This window comes from Ceratotherium simum, chromosome 7, assembly GCF_057802395.1.
Source record: "Ceratotherium simum simum isolate JZ-2026a chromosome 7, ASM5780239v1, whole genome shotgun sequence".
Taxonomy (NCBI): domain Eukaryota; kingdom Metazoa; phylum Chordata; class Mammalia; order Perissodactyla; family Rhinocerotidae; genus Ceratotherium; species Ceratotherium simum.
Window position 1 is genome coordinate 63,228,184 of NC_141906.1, and position 20,220 is coordinate 63,248,403.

A 20,220-nucleotide genomic window follows, 5' to 3' on the forward strand; every position below is an offset into this window, starting at 1 on the left:
GTGTTTAGATGTTATAACTATTTAGTTTAATTAAAATTTTTTTTTCCCCATTAGTGAGAGAGCAGCAGTAGATGCATCTTATATTGACGAAATAGATGGACTCTTCAAAGAAGCCAATACTATTGAAAACTTTCTAATACAAAAAAGAGAGCTCCTGAGACAGAGGTTTACAGTGATTGCAAACACACTGCACAGATAAAATTGTGTACTTAAAATAAGTTGAGAATTTAATCCCATTATTTATTGTAATGAGAGAATGACATTCATGCTTTGAAAGCTCTCTGGTTGTTAAAGGAAAATGTGTACCTTAAACATAAGAAGGGGAAACTCCTTGAATTTCTTTTCTAGTTTAAAAGGAGCTTTAAGCTGGACATTAATATGAAGTACGTAGCTGTTCTTTTGAGGGTCAGATACTTGGCATATTTTATAAAAGTGTAAATTATTTAAATTATACATGAATTCTTTTCTTTCTTTTTTTTCTTTCTTTTTTAAGAAAACCTCCTAGGCTTTCTTAAACTTCTAAAAGGATTCAATGAGTTAATTTGATAATGTTTAATAATGTTGCACTTTTTCTTTTAGAATATTTTATTTAAATAGCAGATAGATAGCTTTGGGGATAATTTTAAAATGTTTTTCATGGTCAGTATTAGAAAAAAATTAAAACCCAAAAGTAATTTGTCTAATTTCTCAATATGTAATAAAATATAACATGTGCTATTGCTATTTAATATTACCATTTGATTATTTTCACTATTAGTTATTATCCATGGCTGATAGAAAAAAATTATTTTCTTGTGGTAAAATAAAAACCAGAAATTACTAACCAGAACCTTATATGAGTTGGCTTTTTTACACATCAACCGTATCAATGGTACGGTTAGTGAATTATGTTTAGAAGCCTTAGCAGCTGTGTGGTATGGGATAAAGATTAGTGGTCCAGAAGTAAAGAGATTGGGTAAACAACAAGGCGACCTTGGTAAATCATTTCAATCTTATTATAATTCAGAAATTGAATTTGGACTAGAGGATCTCTAATACTCATCAAACTAAAAAAAAATTCTCACTTTGATGGAAGGTATTGCTATGATTTTATTGAAAGCTTTCAATATGTTATATAATTATATAATAACTATATTAATAAGATTTCAAAAAATCACAGCACCCATTTTTCAGTCATATAGATAATTCAGTCTATTATACATATATTTTGCTGATGTAAACATCACCAATTTGGACATATTTACAAGCAGTACCACAGGGAATTTGGTATTCTTCAGGTGGACAACACGTTTGCCTTGCTGCCTTCTAAATGTTAAAATAAAATCTCATTTCATCACATTACTATTTTAAGGCATATTTACCACATAACATAAATAGACATACAAGAAAGTATTGAAAATAGTAAAATAAAATAATATTTACTAAAAATATTGGTTATTAAGTGGAAAAAATTATTAGGTTTGTAGAGGGATATGCTAATGGCATAGGATAAGTTGGAGGTCAATGAAGTAACTATTAGAAATGGGATTTTTAAATACTAAATGCAACAAGAAGACTATGTTTGAGTTAATATGACATGTCACCTGGATTTTGAGTTATTCTGTTAGGTTATAGAGTTCTTTTTTTTTTTTTTTGTGAGGAAGATCAGCCCTGGGCTAACATCCGTTTATAGGGTTCTTTAATGTAGTGAATACAAAGATGACTCAACTGGCCCATCATCATTAAGAAATGTTCTTGAGGTTTTTTTTTTCTAAATATTTATTATTAATGTGAAAATAAGGCTAACAGATTGTTTCAGAGTGGATTTCATAATATACTTGCTATGTCTTGATCATGTCACCATTGTTCAGCATCTGGTTCTTCCCTGTTACAGGTTAAGAGAATTGATTAGATCATTTCATCTGGTATAATTAAAACTAGGGAACTGATTTTTAGTCACAATGTGTTTACTGGTCAGAACAGCTATTTCCTAGAGTAAAAGTTCCTCAAAGCCCAATTCTTATTTTTATCAAAATTTGATGTCTTTGATACCATCCATATAAACAAGAATAATTATCTCATAACTGGAGATATGCTATTGTAGGAATACCATTGCCCTTTAGTTTACACATCTATTATCACTCATTTCAATAAAATTTCACAAGTTTATAAATTATTTTTCACTGATTACAAATCAAAATATATATTGAATATCTTTGTACATCATACTCTGCTAGGCACTGTGGGGTATACAGAATAGTTTAAGATACTCTTTGTTCTCCCTTCTGACAATTTTAACCACTCCTTTCTTGAAATACACTTCTATGTCTTTGCTAGGAAGACGTGACGTAAATGTTAGATGTATCTCTGACAGTGCTAGTAACTGCTTCTAGTGGGAGTTATTAGAAGGCCTTTGGCAAGGGGTCAGAGAAGTAGATTTTGAAATGGGTTTTTGAAAAGGAAAGAGGGAGGATATTTCAGGTGAGGAAAAGTTTGTTCAAAGGCACAGAAGAACAAAAACACATGGTATGTTAGAAAGTCATTTTACTGGGCTGAGAATTCACAAAGTGGAATAGTGTATCATTTAAACTACTGGAGAGCAGGGACTGAATCTTATTTCTTGATATTATCAATTTGTAGCACAGTATTTGATACATTTGTGCTCAAAAATGTTTCTTTTTTTTTTTTATTTTTTTTTTATTTTTTTTTTTAAAGATTTTATTTATTTATTTTTGCCCCCCAAAGCCCCAGTAGATAGTTGCATGTCATAGCTGCACATCCTTCTAGTTGCTGTATGTGGGACGCGGCCTCAGCATGGCCAGAGAAGCAGCGCGTCAGTGCGAGCCCGGGATCCGAACCCGGGTCGCCAGCAGTGGAGCGCGCTCACTTAACCACCAAGCCACGGGGCCGGCCCTCAAAAATGTTTCTTAAATTAATAAAATTATGTGTGGTTATGTTTTTTAATGGCATATTTTCACAGGAACTTATTCACACTAGATTGTCAGAAAATGTTTTGTAAATTAAATGTATAGAAAAGAAAAGGAAGAAGGAAGGTGCTAGAAAGGCAGAGAGTTAAAGGATGAAAGGTAGGTTGTGGCCACGTTGTAAAGTCCTTTGTTGACAGACTAAATTTGGACTTTATTTAGTAAGGAAAGAGGAGATCTGAATCTTTCAGAGGGGAGTGGCATAATGAAATTGATCCCATGGATCAACTGACTTAATTGTAGTGTGATGAAAGATTTGAAAGAGTAAAATTTAGGGAGGAAGACCACTATGATGGTCCCATTTTAATATTTCAAGCAGCTACTTATTATAGATAGATTGTTGGGATACTTGTCATGGAAAGGAGACTAAGAGAGATTGCAGCTGTTTTGAAGCCCTGGCTCTTCACCACCTCCCCACTTCCCCCCATTCCTCCTGTTCTGTCAGTGAGCCAGGGACAGCCCAGGAAGTGTTTCACCTCGCTGCCAGTGAGTGTGAGGATTTGGAAATCATGGGAGCTGCTGCTACTGAACTCAATACAAAACTGTTTTTTCAAATCTTTCTCCATTTTGTCAGCAATCTTTCTACCATTGTAGTGGGTTTCCTTTCTGTAATACTACACCGGATTCCAGGCAAGAGATTTACCCCTTAGTCCTCTTCCTACCAGCCAGAACTTAGAATTTTGTGCCTCTTTCCTGAAGAATACTGGGGGCTTCTGAAGTTTTCCACTCTATGTGGAGCAGATGCAGGCAGCAACACTACAGAGCTGGGAATTAAAGAAGACTGAGTTAGGATTTGTTTACTTGTCATCAGGGAAACAGCCGTTCCATTTGTGTATTTTACTCAACATATAGGGGCAGGACTCAAGGTTTAGGGATTCTTTTCTATCTGCAATAAGAAGAATATTCACTATTTCGATCTTTCTCAAGTGAAAATCAGTGCTACACATTCTAATGTAAATGTTTGGTTCTTCTATTTGCATTTTAGGGGACAGCCTTAAAACCCCTGTTTTTTGTTCTGTAGCTTTCTATTATAGCTACTATTGTTATATGATTTTATTTCTTGAAATTGGCTGATATAGAGCTATCAGAAATCATACTGATATACACTATAAACTTTAAAATTTTTTAATTCATTAATTTAGTACTTGCTGTGTGAAAGGCAGTGTTAGGTACTGGGGTGGGAGCAGAAACAAGACCCTGTGCTCAAGGAATATTGGCAGTAGAGGTTATAAAGTATATTAATCTTTATTGCTCAAGACAGAATAAGATAAGTGCCATAAGAGAGCTAAAACAGAAGCTGTGTGAGTTCAGACTAAGGAGAATCAGTTCTTGCTATAGGAAATGGGAATGTTGTGTTTATGAAGCAGGTGACGTGGCACTGGATCTTGAAGGATGAGTAGAGTAAGTGAATTTCCCCTGAAGGAGATCGGAAATATCCTAGGTGAAGAGAAGGGTACAATTATGATGATGTAGCTGGAAAAACCCGGGACCCTGTCACTGTAGCTGAATCAATGAACACAATGACCAGGGATTGAGGAAAAGAAAAATGGTTTAATTTTGCCAGCAAAATGAGGCTGTGGTGGAGTCCAAAACTCACAGTCCTCCCGAGCCATTAGGAGTTGGAGTTTTTAAAGGAAAATCTATGGGAAAGAATGTACTGTCTAATCATTTGTTGGGGAAGTATTGCAGGGGGTCCCAGACCCCTGGTGCTGGGCCAGATGTTATCTCTATCTACAGCAGGAGGTTTAGGGCCCCATTGATCAATCCTCCCATGCCACCCGAAATTGGGCCCTGGTGAGAGGAAGGAAACTGCCACCAATTAACAGTTACAAAGTTTACAAGGTTTTGTAAACCTTGTAAGGTTTACAAAGTTTACAAGGTTTTGTAAACCTTGTAAGGTTTACAAAGGAGGGGGAGCTGTGGCTTTGCAGTTCAGTGTCCTCCCATCAGCCTGCATTTGGCTGAGATAAGGGAAGCTGCAGGTGTCCTCTGTTTGTCTGTCTCCATGATGAATGGTAGGTTTGGTGCCAGGAACCAGGAGTTGGGGAGCTTCAGCTTCTTGATAATTTCTAGATATCAGTTTCCCTGTAGCAAACCTCAAGAACTGGTGATTAGCCATAACTTCAGTGAGAAGCCACCTGGGCTTCTAACAATTTACTTCCATTTGCCTTGTGGAATTCAAGGGTACAAAGGTTAAAACAACAAATACGTACATGTGAATGTACCTTAGAAAAGCAGCAAAAGGGAGAATGAGTGCTTTTTGGTTTTTAAATCCATATATGTTTGGTTCAACATAGGGGAACTGGTATGAGGGCCAGCGTCAATTCTACCTCTATTTTATGTTCATTCCTTAATCTTGAGGGATTGGGGCGATGATTGACGCATAGGTCCAGGTTAGAGGAATGAGACTGTTTAGCATTCATTTGGAAATATTTTTTTGTTTCCAGCTTCAGGTTGACATTTTGTATTATTAGAACTTTTGTACCTTGTTTAACAGTTTGGAACAATATCTAAAGGCACATTAAGCATCTGACCAAAAGGATAAGAAGTATAGATAACCCAAATTTTAACAGTCCCTGAAAAATAGACTTAATTCCTTGGGGAATCCAAGAAAACAGTTCTGAAAACCAGTCTGGACCTGGTACCTCTGGGGACTAGAAGAATTCATGATCCAGTCCAGTTTACAGGTAGAAAACAAAACCTCAAAGACGATTAACAGAACTAGAATCTAATATCCACAAATGTGTACTATAGTTTCTATTGAAACATATATTTTTCCCTCTAAAATCACCCTCATTTTATAAAAGATAGCCAAATTAAAACTAACTGTTTTGCAAAATAAGTTTAGTTTTAATAAACGTGGCCCAATTCTTTACATAAGTACAGCAAGAATAGCCAGTGAATGTACAGGCTCTTTTAAATCTGCTTTGCTGGAACTTTTTATAAGCAATCTCAGATTGAACTTCAAAGGCCTCTCGAGGCCAGGAAACCCAAGCCAAGGACTTTGTCACAGACTTGCCTCTAGTATCTACAGATTTGGGTGAATTCCTCTCTTCTTTTGAGGTTCCCCAAAATCTTGAGGTTCCAGGCACCTGCTAGATAAATGACCTTCTTTACTTATCCATAAGGTTGCTGTTTGGGAATGCTGTAAACAAGGTACCAGGCCAATACTTCCAAGTGGCTTTATTTCGTAAAGTCCAATCTTTATTCCTCAAAAGCTGTCTGGTCATATCTGAGCCTGCATATGTTTTTGAAATATGATGTTCCAGTCAAAGCTTTGGTAATATAACCAGTGTTTCCAATTGTGTCCTGTTATAAGAAGAACAGATTCTTATTGAAGTTATGTAAACAACTATATTGCCATGAAAACAATACTCACTTGCTAAGAGATTTCAAATCCTGGAGGGATCAGGTAGGGAGAAAATGATAAATGTTTTAATTCTGCTTTACAAGTCATAGTTCCTTAAAAGAAAAAGTTTTTCCTAAACCTGGAAAAACAAAATATTAAAAAAATCAACAACATTTCAAACAAAAAGTTATATAAATTATAATTATCCTCATTAGTTCACTCAGTCCTGTGCAATCAATTTTTGATCTTAATCCTCTGTTAGCAGTTTCACGAAGTCATCAGTTTTTCAGTTAGAATTTTGTGATTTCTCACCCAATTTAGTTTTACAATCTGAAAGTTTATCAGAAAACTGTATTGTAGAGTGTTAAAGTCTTTCCATGAATTTCTCTGAAGATGAAACATATTCTGTAAAAGCATCAGAATAAAATAAGTGTTTATAAACAAGACCCAAAAATGGCAATTGATAAAGAAGTTTGGTTAATTTCTGTGACAAACAATACTTTAAAATAATAACTAGACTTATGACTGATAACCAGGACAGATCAGAATTCTAGTAATGTTATACAATTTTAAAACACTTATATCAATAACATTTACCCACGTAATATCATAGGTTCCCATAAAGCAATGTTTAGCTGTCCATTTAAACAAGGTGACAGCTAAAGATCTTCAGGCAAATGCAAAAAAATTAAATAGCTGTACGAAAAACCTTAGCACCTGTGATTAAAGACCTGATAAAAACAATTTAGGAAATTTATTTTGATAAAACATAAAATCCCTACCCCTCTGGTAGACGGCTCAGAAAATACACCTTTTATAATCTTCTCAGCAAGAGTGGACTAAAAGTTCAAGAAAATTATCTTCTTGAGAGAGAGAAAGTCAAATTTTAACTTTGTACCAGTTTACTTAAATTTATTTCAATCTTAGCCAACTTGACCATGCACAAAACTCCTCAGGGTTTTACTTTCACAAACCTTCTATCACTTACTTTTTAATCTTCAGAATTTGTCCCATGCCTTCTTTTTTCCCTTCTAGTACTTTAGGAGAAATTTATCTTTCTTAACCAAACAAACAAAAATATTTTCATTTTCTATATCTTCTTTACTAAAAACATATCTTACTTTTTTTGAATACAAACATATTTTTAAAAAATTTTTTAGTAGCCTTAATGACATATTAGAATTTTTAACCCTTAGAAACCTTAATTTTTAAGTAACAACTAAATAAGCAAGCAATTATTAACTGTCTTTTACAGTAGCATTCTGTGGCTTGACAAATTTATACACTTTTTTATAATTTTAGAAACACATTACTTTATAGTACAGTTTTTTAACAAAACACAAGACATGTTTACCAATAGAGCTAAAACACCTTTTAGTTTTTTGTAATAAGAAGCTAACAGTAGATAAACTTATATTTAGTTATTAATGTCTAATATCTTATCTTATTTGAAGATGATCTAAATACCCAAAACTCTAAAGGTTTAAGTTACCAAAAAGAATTTGGAAGTTGTTTTACGTACATACACCATAATATATCTATTTAGTTTACTTGTCGTCAACAATTAGATTTAGATCATCTATAAAAACCTCATGAGGCATCAAGCAAAATCAGTTATTATTTTAAGTTATTACTGTTGTTGATGAACCTTGTATCAAAGATAATATGTTTGTACCATATCCAGTGTTAATAACTTTGAAAACATATTTGCTATGATCAAAGCAGCAAACTTAAATAGGCTTTTATTTACCAAAAATAATTTTATATTGTTAACTTGAAAGACATCTGGGCTAGCTCTATTACATTTAGAAATAACTTAGAAAAGTGTTTACTCCAAGCCAATTAAATAAACCTCCTTTAGAAACTGTACCATCTGGAGGCAAACAAATACACACAGAGACAGATAAACACAGAGATCCTCAAAATTTTAGCCAGGTTTCAGGTACAAAACTAAAAAAAATAGTTAGATCCCAACTATTTTTTTAGCAGGTGGATCTGCTCAGATGGCCAAAAATATTTACTAAAGATTCTTTCCTTTTTCTGTAAGGCCTTTTTACAACGGTTTTTGAAATAACTTTGTCTTTTAGAAGTTTCTGTATATTAATTAAAGATTGCATCCCATCCTCAGAGGTTTTGAATCCTCTCTTTTAAGGGTGACCCTTAAGGTGGACTGATCTGAAACCAGAAGTTCTCCAGAATGGCCATTACAATTCCAAATTATCTTGAAAGTTTATGTATTTTCACTTGTTTAGTTTTAGGTCAGGAATTTCAGGGGAGTTGAAGTGGGGAAGTTCAGCAGGAGAGGAGAGAAGAGCAGCAGATTCAGCTCCAGCGGCTGGCATGTTTAATTATTTAATTACTTTCTTTTAAAGAGGCAGTACAGTATTCTTGATTTCATTTAGAAGCCTCAAAAGATAAAATAGGTTTTTCATTGGTTGTTTAACTTTGTAGCTGGCTTTTTCAATTGCACCCAGTGTGGGTAAACTGAAATTGCCACATTTTGGCAATTTTAGAGTGAGATCCCCTTTAGCATGTTTAATTAGCATTGCCTGAAATGTGGGTTTATATACTCTTACAATGTCAGGCAGGAGAAATGTTCCCTTTCCCCAGGGAGACACAATATTTATCCCCATAATATAATCTATAATACAATCAGACAAAAGAGATGTAATCATTTTACATAAAGCCCCATTTAAATATACCAACTTTAGGAGAAGTCAAGATGGCGGCGTAAGCAGGCTCTGAACTCACCTCCTCCTGCAGACACAGCCAATTTACAACTACTTGTGGAAAAATTACCCCTGAGACAGAACTGAAAACTGGATAAGAGGAACTCCTGCAACAAAGGACAATCCTAATTGAGGTGGAAGAGGCAGAAATTCCCTTCTGGAGAGGAAAAACACCACCTTCACAAGCCGCAGCGCCTCACGGCTGCCCGGGAGCAGCCCAAAGGTACGCAGCCCTCCCTGGAGGTGCGGGGCCCTGAGCCGGGGAGCACTCCCACTGTGGGCATTTTGTGGACCCAGCACAATCGAGACGAGTGGCATAACATCTGACTTTGCCTGCTACTAAAACATTGGGGAGTACCACCAGAAAAGCTGGTTCACAAAGAAATTAAAACCGGCTCTTAAAGGGCCCATGCACAAATTTACCCATTTCAGAAAGGAACCTAAAATCACCAGAAAGAAAGGTGCACAGTGCTTTGGTGAAAAGAGACTCACCTGATAGGCCCTGAATGCATCTCGGTGAGAGGTGAGACCTCTCCAGGGACTGGGACATTGGCGGCGGCCATTGTGGTGGCCTGGGGTGGGCGTGCTGACACAGACGCCATTGGAGTTCTCCCTGGGGCCTGCTAGCCCAGGTCTGCCCCACTCACTAGAGCGCTGATTTAGTCCAGCTCAGCCAGGCCAGGCAGCCCACCCTAGAGACTGGCCCCACCAACAACAAGCCCTCAGGCAACTTATGGGCCTGCATAGATTGGTGACTGGATTCTCTGCAGCCTGGCAACTGGGCCAACTTCAGTGGGGCAGGGCGTGCACAGGCAGCGGGTGGAGAGTGTGGGGCGGTGGTGGAGTGTGTGGGGCTCCTGCCGTGGAGAGACTGGGTCCACTTCAGGAGGTCAGGGTTTGCACACGGGGTAGGACTGTGTTGACTGTGTGTGTGGACTTGTGGGTGGTGGGGCTTGTCAGCTACAGAGGACTTGTGCTTCTCAGAAACCCACAAAAGGGGTTTGCCCCACCTTCCAAAGCCTGAAACAATTGGGTGCTCCCGTGCCTGAGGCCAGCCCCACCCAGCTGCAATCCTCAGAGAGCTGACAAGAGACCTAAAGTCTGGAGGCTTATAGCCATTGTAAGCCCCTGAGCCTAACAACCTGCCATGCTGGGGGCCTACTCACTTAAAAGAAATACTGCAACACAAATGTGGTATTAGAACTTGCAGCCAACTGTGCTGGGGCTCCCCACACCTGATAAAGAGACTGAAGGGCCCACAACACTACAAGCAGCTTAGCATTACAACAGCTGGCCAGGAGCATAACTCAGCCTCTCTGGGAGCCTACAGGGAGAGCAAACACGCCACAACAGAAGGACACACGTAGCCCACATAGGAGTCACCCCTAGAACATTGAGAATGGAGGGAAGCACACTGCAGGCCTCTTAAGGCATCACTTATATAGGGTCACCTATCCAAGAGCAGGAGACATAGCTGACCTACCTAATACGAAGACACAAGCATAGGGAAAGAGGCAAAATGAGGAGGCAAAGGAATACATTCCAAGTAAGGGAACAGGACAAAACCGCAGAAAAGGAACTAAGTGAAACAGAAATGAGCAACCTACCTGACAGAGAGTTCAAACAAAGAGTGTTAAGGATGCTCACTGATCTGGGGAGAAGAATAGATGAACTCAGTGAGAATGTCAACAAAGAAATGGAAGATATAAAAAAGAACCAATCAGAAATGAAGAATACAATACTGGAAATGAAAAATTCACTAGAGGGACTCAAAAGCAGAGTAGAGGATACAGAGATATGCGAGCTGGATGAAAGACTCAAAGAAATTACCCAAGGTGAACAGGTAAAAGAGAAAAGAATTAAAAAGAGTGAGGACAGTCTAAGGGACCTCTGGGACAACATCAAGCGCACTAACATCCGTCTCATAGGTGTCCCGGACAGAGAAGAGTGAGACAAAGGGGCAGAGAATCTATTTCAAGAAATAATAGATGAAAACTTCCCTAACCTAAGGAAGGAAACAGACATCCAGGTACAGGAAGCACAGAGAGCCCCAAACAAGGTAAACCCAAAGAGGCCCACACCAAGACACATCATAATCAAAATGTCCAGAATTAAAGATAAAGAGAATCCTAAAAGCCGCAAGAGAAAGACAAGTAACGTACAAAGGAAACCCCATAAGGCTCTCAGCTGACTTCTCAGCAGAAACCTTACAGGCTAGAAGAGAGTGGCACAATATATTTAAAGTGCTAAAAGGAAAAAACTTACAGCCAAGAATACTCTACCCAGCAACGTTATCATTCAAAATGGAAGGAGAGATCAAAAATTTCCCAGACAAGCAAAAATTAAAGGAGTTTGTCACCAAGAAACCAGTGCTACAAGAAATGTTAAAGGGAATGATTTAAGGGGAAAAGAGAAGACCACAAATAGGAAAAATTATCTATTTCCATGATAAGAGGGTAATGGATACAAATGCACAAAAAAGAGGTTAGATATGATATCAAAAACATAAAATGAGGGCGAGGGGAGTTAAAGAGTAGAGCTTTCAGACAGAGGTCAAACTAAAGAGACCATCAATTCTGTATAGAAGGAGAAAGGAACAGAGAAGGACTACTGAAACACTGAGAAAATAAAAAAAGTTAAAAAATGGCAGTAAGTACACACTTATCAATAGCTACTTTAAACGTCAATGGACTAAATGCTCCAATTAAAAGGCATAAGGTTGGCTGGCCTGGTGGCGTAGCGGTTAAGTTCACATGCTCTGCTTCGGCGGCCTGGGGTTCGCCGGTTCGGATCCTGGGCATAGACCTATGCACCGCTCATCAAGCCACGCTGAGGCGGGGTCGCACATAGAAGAGCTACAACTCTACCACTATGATATACAACTATGTACTGGGGCTTTGGGGAGGAAAAAAGAAAAGGAGGGAGACTGGCAACAGATGTTAGCGCAGGGCCAGTCTTCCTCAAAAAAAAAATAAATAAATAATAAAATATTAAAAAAAAAAAAAGGCATAAGGTGGCTGATTGGATAAAACAACAAGACCCATATATATGCTGCATACAAGAGACACACTTCAGACCTAAAGACACTCACAAACTGAAAGTGAAGGGATGGAAAAAGATACTCCACACAAATGGCAATAAAAAGAAACCTGGGGTAGCAGTACTCACATCAGACAAAATAGACTTTAAAACAAAAACTGTAAAAAGAGACAAGGGCATTACATAATGATCAAGGAAACAATCCAACAAGAGGATATAACACTTGTAAATATCTAGGCACCCAATGTAGGTGCACCTAAATATATAAAGCAATTATTAACAGACATAAAAAGAGAAGTAGACAGTAACACAATAATATTAGGGGACTTTAACACTCCACTTACACCAACGGATAGATCATCCAAACAGAAGATCAATAAGGAAACCTTGGCCTTACATGACACACTAGAACAGATGGACCTAGTAGATATGTACAGAGCATTCCATCCAAAGACTGAAGAATACATGTTCTTTTCAAATGCACATGGAACATTCTCCAGGATTGATCACATATTAGGCCACAAAACAAGTCTCCATAAATTTAAGAATATTGAAATAATACCAAGCATCTTTTCTGACCACAACGGTATGAAACTAGAAATCAACTATAGGAAGAAAATCAGAAAAGCCACAAATACGTGGAGATTGAACAAAATGCTACTGAACAATGACTAGGTCAACCAAGAAATCAAAGAAGAAATCAAAAAATACCTGGAGACAAATGAAAATGAAAATATGGCATGCCAGAATTTATGGGACACAGGAAAAGCAGTTCTAAGAGGGAAGTTTTTAGCAATACAGGCCTATCTCAACAAACAAGAAAAATCTCAAATAAACAATCTAACAATGCACCTAAAGGAACTGGAAAAAGAAGAACAGACCAAGCCCAAAATCAGTAGAAGAAGGGAAATAATAAAAATCAGAGCAGAAATAAGTGAAATAGAGACTGAAAAAACAACAGAAAAAATTAATGAAACCAAGAGCTGGTTCTTTGAAAAGATAAACGAAATTGACAAATCTTTAGCTAGACTCACAAAGAAAAAAAGAGAGAAGGCACAAATAAGTTAAATCAGAAATGAAAGAGGAGAAATTACAACAGACACCTCAGAAATACAAAAGATTATAAGAGAATACTATGAAAAGTTATATGCCAACCAATTCGACAATCTGGAAGAAATGGATAAATTCTTAGAATCATACAACCTTCCAAAACTGGATCAAGAAGAAGTAGAGAATTTGAATAGACCAATCACCAGTAAGGAGATCGAAACAGTAATCACAAACCTCCACAAAAATAAAAGTCCAGGACCAGACGGCTTCCCTGGTGAATTCTACCAAACATTCAAAGAAGACTTAATACCTATCCTTCTCAAACTCTTCCAAAAAATTGAGGAGTGGGGGAAGCTCCCTAACTCATTCTACGAAGCCAAAATTACCCTAATACCAAAACCAGACAAGGACAACACAAAAAAAGAAAATTACAGGCTAATATCACTGATGAACATCGAAGCAAAAATCCTCAACAAAACACTAGCAAATTGCATACAACAATACGTTAAAAAGATTATACACCATGATCCAGTGGGATTTATTCCAGGTATGCAGGGATGGTTCAATATTCGCAAATCAATCAACGTAATACACCACATTAATAACATGAAGAATAAAAATCACATGATCGTCTCAATACATGCAGAGAAAGCATTTGACAAGATACAGCATCCATTTATGGTAAAAACTCTGAATAAAATGGGTATAGAAGGAAAGTACCTCAACATAATAAAGACCATATATGAGAAACCCACAGCTAATATCATCCTCAATGGTGAAAAACTGAAAGCCGTCCCTCTAAGAACAGGAACCAGACAAGGATGCCCACTGTCACCACTGCTATTTAACATAGTACTGGAAGTCCTAGCCAGAGCAATCAGGCAAGAGAAAGAAATAAAAGGGATCCAAATTGGAAAGGAAGAAGTGAAACTGTCACTATTTGCAGATGACATGATTTTATATATAGAAAACCCTAAAGAATCCACCAAAAAACTTTTAGAAGTAATAAATGAATACGGTAAAGTTGCAGGATACAAAATCAACATACAAAAATCAGTTGCATTTCTATATACTAACAACGAAGTAGCAGAAAGAGAAATCAAGAATACCATCCCATTTACAATTGCAACAAAAGAGTAAAATACCTAGGAATAAACTTAACCAAAGAGGTGAAAGGTCTGTACAGGGAAAACTATAAAACATTTCTGAAAGAAATTGAAGAAGACACAAAGAAATGGAAAGATATTCTGTGCTCTTGGATTGGAAGAATTAACATAGTTAAGATGTCCATACTTCCTAAAGCAATCTATAGATTCAATGCAATCCCCATCAAAGTTCCAACAACATTTTTCACAGAAATAGAACAAAGAATCCTAAAATTTATATGGAACAACAAAAGACTCCAAATATGTAAGGGAATCCTGAGAAAAAAGAACAAAGCTGGAGGTGTCACACTCCCTGATTTCAAAATACACTACAAAGCTATAGTAACCAAAACAGCATGGTACTGGCACAAAAACAGACACACAGATCAACGGAATAGAATCGAAAGCCCAGAAATAAACCCACACATCTATGGACAGCTAATCTTTGACAAAGGAGCCAAGAACATACAATGGAGAAAAGAAAGTCTCTTCAACAAATGGTGTTGGGAAAACTGGATAGCCACATGCAAAAAAATGAAAGTAGACCCTTACCTTACACCATACACAAAAATTAACTCCAAATGGATTAAAGACTTGAATGTAAGACCTGAAACTATGAAACTTCTAGAAGAAAACATAGGCAGTACGCTCTTCGACGTCGGTCTTAGCAACAGATTTTCAAGCACCATGTCTGACTGGGCAAGAGAAGCAATAGAAAAACTAAACAAATGGGACTACATCAAACTAAAAAGCTTCTGCACAGTAAAGGAAACCATCAACAAAACGAAAAGACAACCTAACAATTGGGAGAAGATGTTTGCAAACCATACATCTGATAGGGGGTTAATCTCCAAAACATATAAAGAACTCATGCATCTCAACAACAAAAAAACTAAAAACCCAATTAAAAAATGGGCAAAAGACCTGAACAGTCATTTCTCCAAAGAAGATATACAGATGGCCAACAGACACATGAAAAGATGTTCAAAATCATTAACTATCAGGGAAATGGAAATCAAAACTACAATGAGATATCACCTCACACCCGTCAGAATGGCTATAATTAACAAGACAGGAAACAACATATGTTGGAGAGGATGTGGACAGAAGGGAACTCTCATACACTGCTGGTGGGGGTGCAGACTGGTGCAGCCACTATGGAAAACAGTATGGAGATTCCTCAAAAAATCAAGGATAGAACTACCATATGATCCAGCTATTCCACTGCTGGGTATTTATCCAAAGAACTTGAAAACACCAATGCGTAAAGATACATGCACCCCTGTGTTCATTGCAGCTTATTCACAATAGCCAAGACTTGGAAGCAACCTAAGTGCCCATCAAGGGACGAATGGATAAAAAAGCTGTGGTATATATACACAATGGAATACTACTCAGCCATAAGAAACGATGAAATCCAGCCATTTGTGACAACATGGATGGACATTGAGGGTATAATGCAAAGTGACATAAGGCAGAGGGAGAAGGTCAAATACCGTATGATTTCCTTCATTAAGTAGTAGATAATAACAACAATAAACAAACACATAGGGACAGAGATTGGATTGGTGGTTACCAGAGGGGAAGGGGGGAGGGAGGAGGGTGAACGGGATAATTCGGTACATGTGTGTGGTGATGGGTTGTAGTTAGTATTTTGGTGGTGAACATGATGTAATCTATGCAGAAATAGAAGTACAATGATGTACACCTGAAATTTTTACAATGTCATAAACCAATGTTACTGCAATAAACAAAAAATTAAAAAAAAAAAAAAGAAAAAAAAACGTTTCTTTTCCTTGAGAATGCAGAGCAGTGGTGGCTGTGTCCCCACGGCGAGAGAAAAGGAGTTTCCCTAGAGTGAAAAGAACTCTGGCGGCTGCTGGCACCATCCTGTTCTCCCCTGGGGAGGTGGCTCACCACTGGCAGGGGCTCAAGTACTTCTCAGGAATCCCTCTCCCAGCTCTGGCCCACAGCATGAACGGGTCAGCCCTGGCATGCTGCTGTTGCCAATTGCTCCGTCCGTTGCAAGTAGGTAGGAGAGGGAGAGTGTGTTTCACTGGAGCTGTCTTGACAAGAGTACAGCCATGTTTGGGTGCTCCATTGACCTATAGCCACCAGCACACAAAGAAATACAAAGCTGCTTTCTGTGTGGTGGGAACTGGCCCTTCTGCCATGGAGAGAGTTACAAGTTGTAACATTTCAAGGCTCTTGGAGCGTCGTAGCACGGGATGGACTGGCCATCTGTGCCGGGCTAAGTCGATAACCAAAGAGAACAATGCACGTACACAATTACTGGGCTGGGACGTTAGCCAAGGGGCTCAGTGCACGTACGCCACTGATAACCATTTGTGCGTGGGAACACTAGATGCTTGCTCTGTAAACTCTGTAACTGTTTATATAAACTGCTGGAGACTGAGACCCGGTGAGAGTTCCACCTGTGGAAGGGACGCCTTGCCCAGGACATGTGATCCTTGCCCAGCCGTGTCGATTGACAGGACTCTCCCGGCAATGGGGCGTGGATGTTGTGAGTAATTGATTTACTGTGAAGTAATTGATCTGATGTGTTCTCTTTTCAGTCAACCTGGTGTTTCTCTTTCCTGTTGATTTGTGTCATTTCCCTTCAGTCGATCTGGTGTTTCCCTTTCTGATGGATCTGATGTTTTTCCCTCTTATTATATGACCTATTTGGATCTGCTGCTATCTCAGCCGATGTGGATGTTTTCCCTTTCCAGTCGAGCTTGTGTTTTTTCCCTCTTATTATTTGACCTATTCGCATCTGTTTGTGGACTGTCACCTTTACTATCCTCTATATAATAAAATATACCTTCAGTCCATTTGTTTGGATTGCAAAGTTTCTTTTACGTCTCCGATCGAATCCCCGAACCTATCATAACAGGAGCACAAGCCCCTCCTGCCTGGCTTGCCAAATTTCTGTAGCTGGAAAAACCCGGGACCATGTCACCGTAGCCAAATCAATGAACACAATGACCAGGGATTGAGGAAAAGAAAAATGGTTTAATTTTGCCAGCAAAATGAGGCTGTGGTGGAGTCCAAAACCCACAGTCCTCCTAAGGCATTGGGAGTTGGGGTTTATAAAAGAAAATCTGTGGGAAAGAAGGTACTCTCTAACCATTTGTTGGGGAAGTATTGCAGGGGGTCCCAGACCCCTGGTGCTGGGCCAGCTGTTATCTCTATCTACAGCAGGAGGTTTAGGGCCCCATTGATCAGTCCTCCCGTGCCACCCGAAATTGGGCCCTGGTGAGAGGAAGGAAACTGCCACCAATTAACAGTTACAAAGTTTACAAGGTTTTAGATAGGGGAGGGGCAGCCGTGGCTTTGCAGTTCAGTTCAAATGCATCAGCCTGCATTTGGCTGAGATAAGGGAAGCTGCAGGTGTCCCCTGTATGTCTGTCTCCATGATGAATGGTAGGTTTGGTGCCAGGAACCAGGAGTTGGGGAGCTTCAGCTTCTTGATAATTTCTAGATATCAGTTTCCCTATAGCAAACCTCAAGAACTGGTGATTAGCCATAACTTCAGTGAGAAGCCACCTGGGCTTCTAACAATTTATTTCCATTTGCCTTGTGGAATTCAGGGATACAAAGGTAAAACAACCAATATGTACATGTGAATGTATCTTAGAGAAGAAGCAAAAGGGAGAATGAGTGTTTTTTGGTTTTAACCCCATATATGCTGGGTTCAACATAGGGGAACTGATATCAGGGCTGGCATCAGTGAGGAGAAGAGAATGGGGAATGGTTGAGTTTGACTGGAGTGGAAGGTAATAGTGAGAGGCAGAACTGGGCACGTAGGTTGGTGCGAGACTGTACAGTGCCTTCATCAGTGCCTACCCAATCAGTTTAGACTTTTCTTGGTAGACAATGAGGAGTCATTTGTGAAGGTTTCATGTAGGAGTATATGGTACCATCAGATCTGTACTTAGGAAGTTCAGTTTAGTAGCAGTGCTTCCTAACTTTTTTCACATCATAGCACACATAGAAAATGATAATATTTTTACCTCACACTGGAGTAAATTAGATGGGATCTGGAGCCTGGATGAGCTGCTTAGAGCTGGATGAAATTGGCTTGGGGCCTCTGGCCATCCCAACAGCTAAGGGGATCGAGAGGTCCACTGATTAGGAAGCTCTGGCATAGAAGGTAGCTTCCTTATCTAGTTTTTCCTTCAAATTAAGAGGCAGTGATAATATCCATCTAAGAGGTTGTGAGGGCCTATATTAGGACAATAGAAAGGACGTGACTCATAGGCAAGAGAAGTTGAAGCATCAATGTTGATGAGGACAGGTTTGGGCCAGAGGAAAAATTTGGGGCACTGCCCAGGAGGGGTGGACTGGTAAAAATCCCTACAAAGGGTTTGCCCCCAGACACCCTTGCAAACTTCTGAGCCCTAGTAATTTATGCTGGCTACCCTATATTGTCCCCTTAGTGTCCTCTTCCTGGCCCTCTGTGGGTATAGTCGGCAGAACTTAACCACTTAGGGAATGTGAGGGGACAATGAAGAAGATGAATTCAAGGCCAAGAGAGATTTTGAAACTAGGTGATTTAGCAGGTGGGAAAATTAATTTGGAAGGGAGAAAATGAAAAATTCTCTTTTGACATGTGGGGAGTCATTGGCAAGAATTAATTGGTGAAATTAAGGGACTAGATAAGATTACCAAAGGAGAGTGCTAAGATTAAAGAGAAGAGGGCCAAGGTCAGACCTTAGGAACACATTCCTGAGGTGACAAGGGCAAGAGGAGCTAATAAAGAGAGTTAACATTTGGAAATTATCTCCTATTATTATATTTAGTTGTGACGATAGACATGAATGGGAAGTATTATCTTCCTTTTATCCACATTATTCCCATTTTATTCTTGAAAAACCTGAGGCTCAGAGTGATTAATAACTTACCCAAGCTAATAGAGAGTGAAACTGGCATAAAGGAAACAAAGAGGGAGCAGGAAAGTTAGAAAAATGCAATGTCTTGGAAGCCAAGAATAAAAAAGGGTTTAAGGAGGTGTTGACCACAATATCAAGTATTACGGAAAATTTGAAGAGTACATAATAAACTGCCAATAGTGTGCTATTGCCTACAGAACATATAGACATGTAAATATTTTCTAAAATGTAAAATGTTTTAAGTTCATGAATCTCTACTCAGACAAGTGACCAATCAGTTTATTCAATTTAATTCTACTTAAGTAAGAGGAATAAAATACCTTACCTCAGGGAATTTATTTTAATCTAAGAGGAGAGTAAGATAAATACGCATATTAATAAAAGTAGTAAGATATCCACGGATTTTCTCCTCTCAGTTTTCAAAGCATCCTCTTTATACCTCTAATATTGTAGTTCTCAAATTTCAGTATGCCTAAGAATACCTGTTTGCCCTACCCAGAGATTCTGATCTAGTAGGTCCAGAGTAGTGTCCATGAATCTGCATTTTAGAAATAACACATACTGGTGTTATTTCTAAAATGCACCAATAATACCAAGTAGTCCTCAGACCATACCTTCAGAAACAATGCTCAAATGAAACAGTGATTACAGTATAAATGATATGTTTGTATCTCTGTTTACCAGGCAGTGAGTTCCTTTACATCACGGTTCTAACACATTTTATCCCTCAGCAGTGCCTGCCGCTTTGCTAAATGAATAAATAATTCAAAGAAAAAAGGTATTACATCTTGTTGGGTTGATCATTAAAGGCTGTGTAAATAATAATAGCTATCATTTTTTGAGTATTTACTATGTTGTAAGAACTTTTCATAACCTAATTCATTTATTATTTACAGCCTTAGGAGCAGTAAGAGTTATTATTATCACCATCTTAGACAAAGGAAACAGAGCATAGAGAGGTTAATTGTCTTGCTCAAGGCTAATTTATTTGGAAAATGGCAGGCCAAGATTTGAACCTAAGCATTCTGGAGGCAGGCAGAGCCTTGGCCC

At 38.3% G+C, this 20,220-nt stretch overlaps 2 protein-coding genes across 2 annotated transcripts in view; both read left to right on the forward strand.

Moving 5' to 3' along the window:
• The window catches only part of TEX12 (testis expressed 12), a 43,221-nt gene extending 42,792 nt beyond the window's left edge, over window positions 1-429 (forward strand). The window contains exon 5 of the mRNA XM_087434040.1: window positions 59-429. Coding sequence (XP_087290166.1) covers window positions 59-199 — 141 coding nt within the window. The 3' untranslated portion in view covers window positions 200-429. The remainder of the gene's footprint in view (window positions 1-58) is intronic.
• An 8,594-nt stretch (window positions 430-9,023) lies between these two features.
• Window positions 9,024-20,220, forward strand: part of BCO2 (beta-carotene oxygenase 2) — a 52,450-nt gene continuing 41,253 nt past the window's right edge. Inside the window, exon 1 of the mRNA XM_087433698.1 lies at window positions 9,024-9,264. The gene's annotated coding sequence lies outside the window, so the exon portion shown is untranslated. The remainder of the gene's footprint in view (window positions 9,265-20,220) is intronic.